At 37.3% G+C, this 2,500-nt stretch overlaps 2 protein-coding genes across 6 annotated transcripts in view; both read left to right on the top strand.

Moving 5' to 3' along the window:
- The window catches only part of LOC124950394, a 43,913-nt gene that overhangs the window by 34,759 nt on the left and 6,654 nt on the right, over positions 1–2,500 (top strand). The gene's annotated exons all lie outside the window — the stretch shown is intronic.
- LOC124950387 (protein tramtrack, beta isoform) overlaps positions 1–2,500 on the top strand; it is a 39,936-nt gene that overhangs the window by 34,494 nt on the left and 2,942 nt on the right. For all 5 annotated transcript variants that reach the window (XM_047497000.1, XM_047496996.1, XM_047496999.1 and 2 more), the window contains exon 5: positions 1–2,500. This exon is cut by the window's left edge and continues 348 nt beyond it; it is cut by the window's right edge and continues 2,942 nt beyond it. In XM_047497000.1, coding sequence (XP_047352956.1) covers positions 1–602 — 602 coding nt within the window. In that variant the 3' untranslated portion in view covers positions 603–2,500.

Genomic DNA, 2,500 nt, shown 5'->3' with positions numbered 1-2,500 from the left:
CAGCTGCGAGCACACCAATCACCAGAGGCTCTTCATCTTCCTCCTCCTCGTCCTCTTCGCCTGCTAGCGCAAGGAGTTCCCAAAGCAACAACAATAACAACAGTCATAACAACAACAATAATAGTAGCAACAACAATAACAACAATAGTAGTACGCCACTGGGCACGACGAATTCGTCGTCTAGCGGTGGTCAACAAAGTAGTACAGCAACCGGAACCATGTCCGCTCCAACCGGAAGACAGGTGCCTAAAAGACGCATGAGACGTCGCGCTACATCCCACTCGCAGGATCCGGCCGAACAATTGACCGAGATGTCCGTGCGTGGTTTGAATCTCTTTCGTTATGCCTCGATATCAGAGGGAGTCTATCAGTGCACCGAGTGCGCGAAGCTCGACATTCAGAAGACGTTCAAAAACAAATACAGTTTCCAGAGACACGCCTTTTTATATCACGAAGGCCACCAACGCAAAGTCTTCCCATGTCCAGTCTGTAGCAAAGAATTCTCTAGGCCTGACAAAATGAAGAATCACATGAAGACGGTTCACGATTGCTTCATGCCTAAGGACTGCGTCATGCCTTTTGGCTTTTTTCTCCCGCCTTAGCGGGCGGCGGCGAGGCGAGGGCGAGCTGGGTCAAGCAGAGTGCAAAGCGAAACTGGTGGTAGATCGGCAGCAACGTCGAACAGGCCTTCGACCAGCGAAACAACAACGACTATAAGTGGTCCCGGTCGCAAAAGAGTTTTTGACAAAGCACGAGATCGACTTAAAAGACGCCTCTCTACCACCAATACATCTTCAAGTAATAATCATAACGTATAAGTGCAACGTCGCGCGATATCATTAATATACTTCTAGAAAATTATAACCGGAGAGGATATAATTGAGGAATTAAATGGGGAATATATCAGAAATTATATATTTTAGATTATATTTAAATAGAAATACACCTGAATATTTTCATTCTTTATAAATATACGAGAATGTTTTTCTAGAAAAGAAAGAACTTTCTAAAAAAACAAGGAAGAAAAATTGTTTCTTAGAAATAATTTTTATTCATTCAAATTTTTTGTATATACTATAAAAAATCGAATATCTTCGGATGTTCCTATTTAAATCATTCACCCTGTATGATATCTTTATATATTTATGATCAAACTTTTCGAATATTGTTTATTTTTTACATAAATCGATAACATCATTTTTAGACTATAATTTTTGATTTTTTTATTATTTGATTATAAATGCAATACACATACGCGCGCACACACATAAACTAGAGAGATACATTATTTTTATCAATGTGATTCAAGATATAATTATTCGATTTTGTCGACATCTTAACGGTACACTCAAATCCTTCAGTTTTTCATATTTTTGATCATAAATATATTTTTGATATATTCCCTTGTTTTCTTATTTCTTTTTTCGTTTTAATTGCACTAACGTCGCACGATGCTGCACAAGCGCTGTTTTTTTTTTTTTTTTTTTTTTTTTTTTTAACAGCATTCGATACGCTTTGGATCAACCAGACATACGATGATGATGTCCGGTGATGGCGATGACCTTGAAAGGCTCACCTCACCCCCGCCACCGCCACCCAGTTTAACTGTCCTTTCGACGATCTTGATGTCATATATGGGATTTTCGCACAGGAGACGATTTTCTTCTTTCTCTCTTTCTTTCTTTATTTTTTTTATTTCCTTATTTTCATTCTCTTTTTTCAAATACTGTCTACTGCTTTGAGAAAGACTTTTGTTTTCTAATAAAAAAAAAATGAAAAGATTTTCAAAATTACGTCAATTCATCGAAGTTTTCGTAACTTTCTCCATCTTGTGCAATAACAGCTGGTGCTTGCGTTCAAGGTGATCTACTTCGCTTTTCACTTTTTCTTTTTTTCTTTGATTTATTTTTGCTTTCTGTTTTTTCTTTTTTTTTTTTTATCATGCGCGCATGTTCGCATATTGTATTCGATACCTTTCTGCTTTGCTCGGAGAAACGAAACAAGTCAACAACTTTTCTACGTTCTTCCTTTTCGCTCGATCCCTTTCACCATGCCCTACAAACTTTTTTTCTTTTATTCTTTGAGGGATAATAACAAAAAATGTCTTCCCGATCGGTCGACTCATTGTAACATCTATTTCTTCTTAATGTCAATAATAGAAAGCTAACTTTTATTAAAAATTCTATTAAAAGCTACACAATATTTTACGCGGACGTAGTCTGTGCAACAAGAAATATTTTCGTTCTTGTTCGGCTTTCCCCTTCGATACTCCTTGCATTCGTTCATCATCTGTTCTTCATGCTTGCATCTCTCAGTATCGCATCAAGATCGTCAAGAGTAAGATGGTCCTCCCCGACATTTCCAACGTGAAAGAGAGTTTGGTTTTTTCTCATCTTCCACTTTTCATCTTAACGTCCAAGAAAATTAAAAGAAAAAAAAGTGACTAGAAAAACGGAAGTGCCTTAGTACATATCCGTATTCGAATAGTAGTCATCTAGAG

This window comes from Vespa velutina, chromosome 7 (genome assembly GCF_912470025.1).
Source record: "Vespa velutina chromosome 7, iVesVel2.1, whole genome shotgun sequence".
NCBI classification, from domain to species: domain Eukaryota; kingdom Metazoa; phylum Arthropoda; class Insecta; order Hymenoptera; family Vespidae; genus Vespa; species Vespa velutina.
The sequence above is the reverse complement of the archived record's forward strand: the minus strand, read 5'-3'. Positions and strand labels throughout refer to the sequence as shown.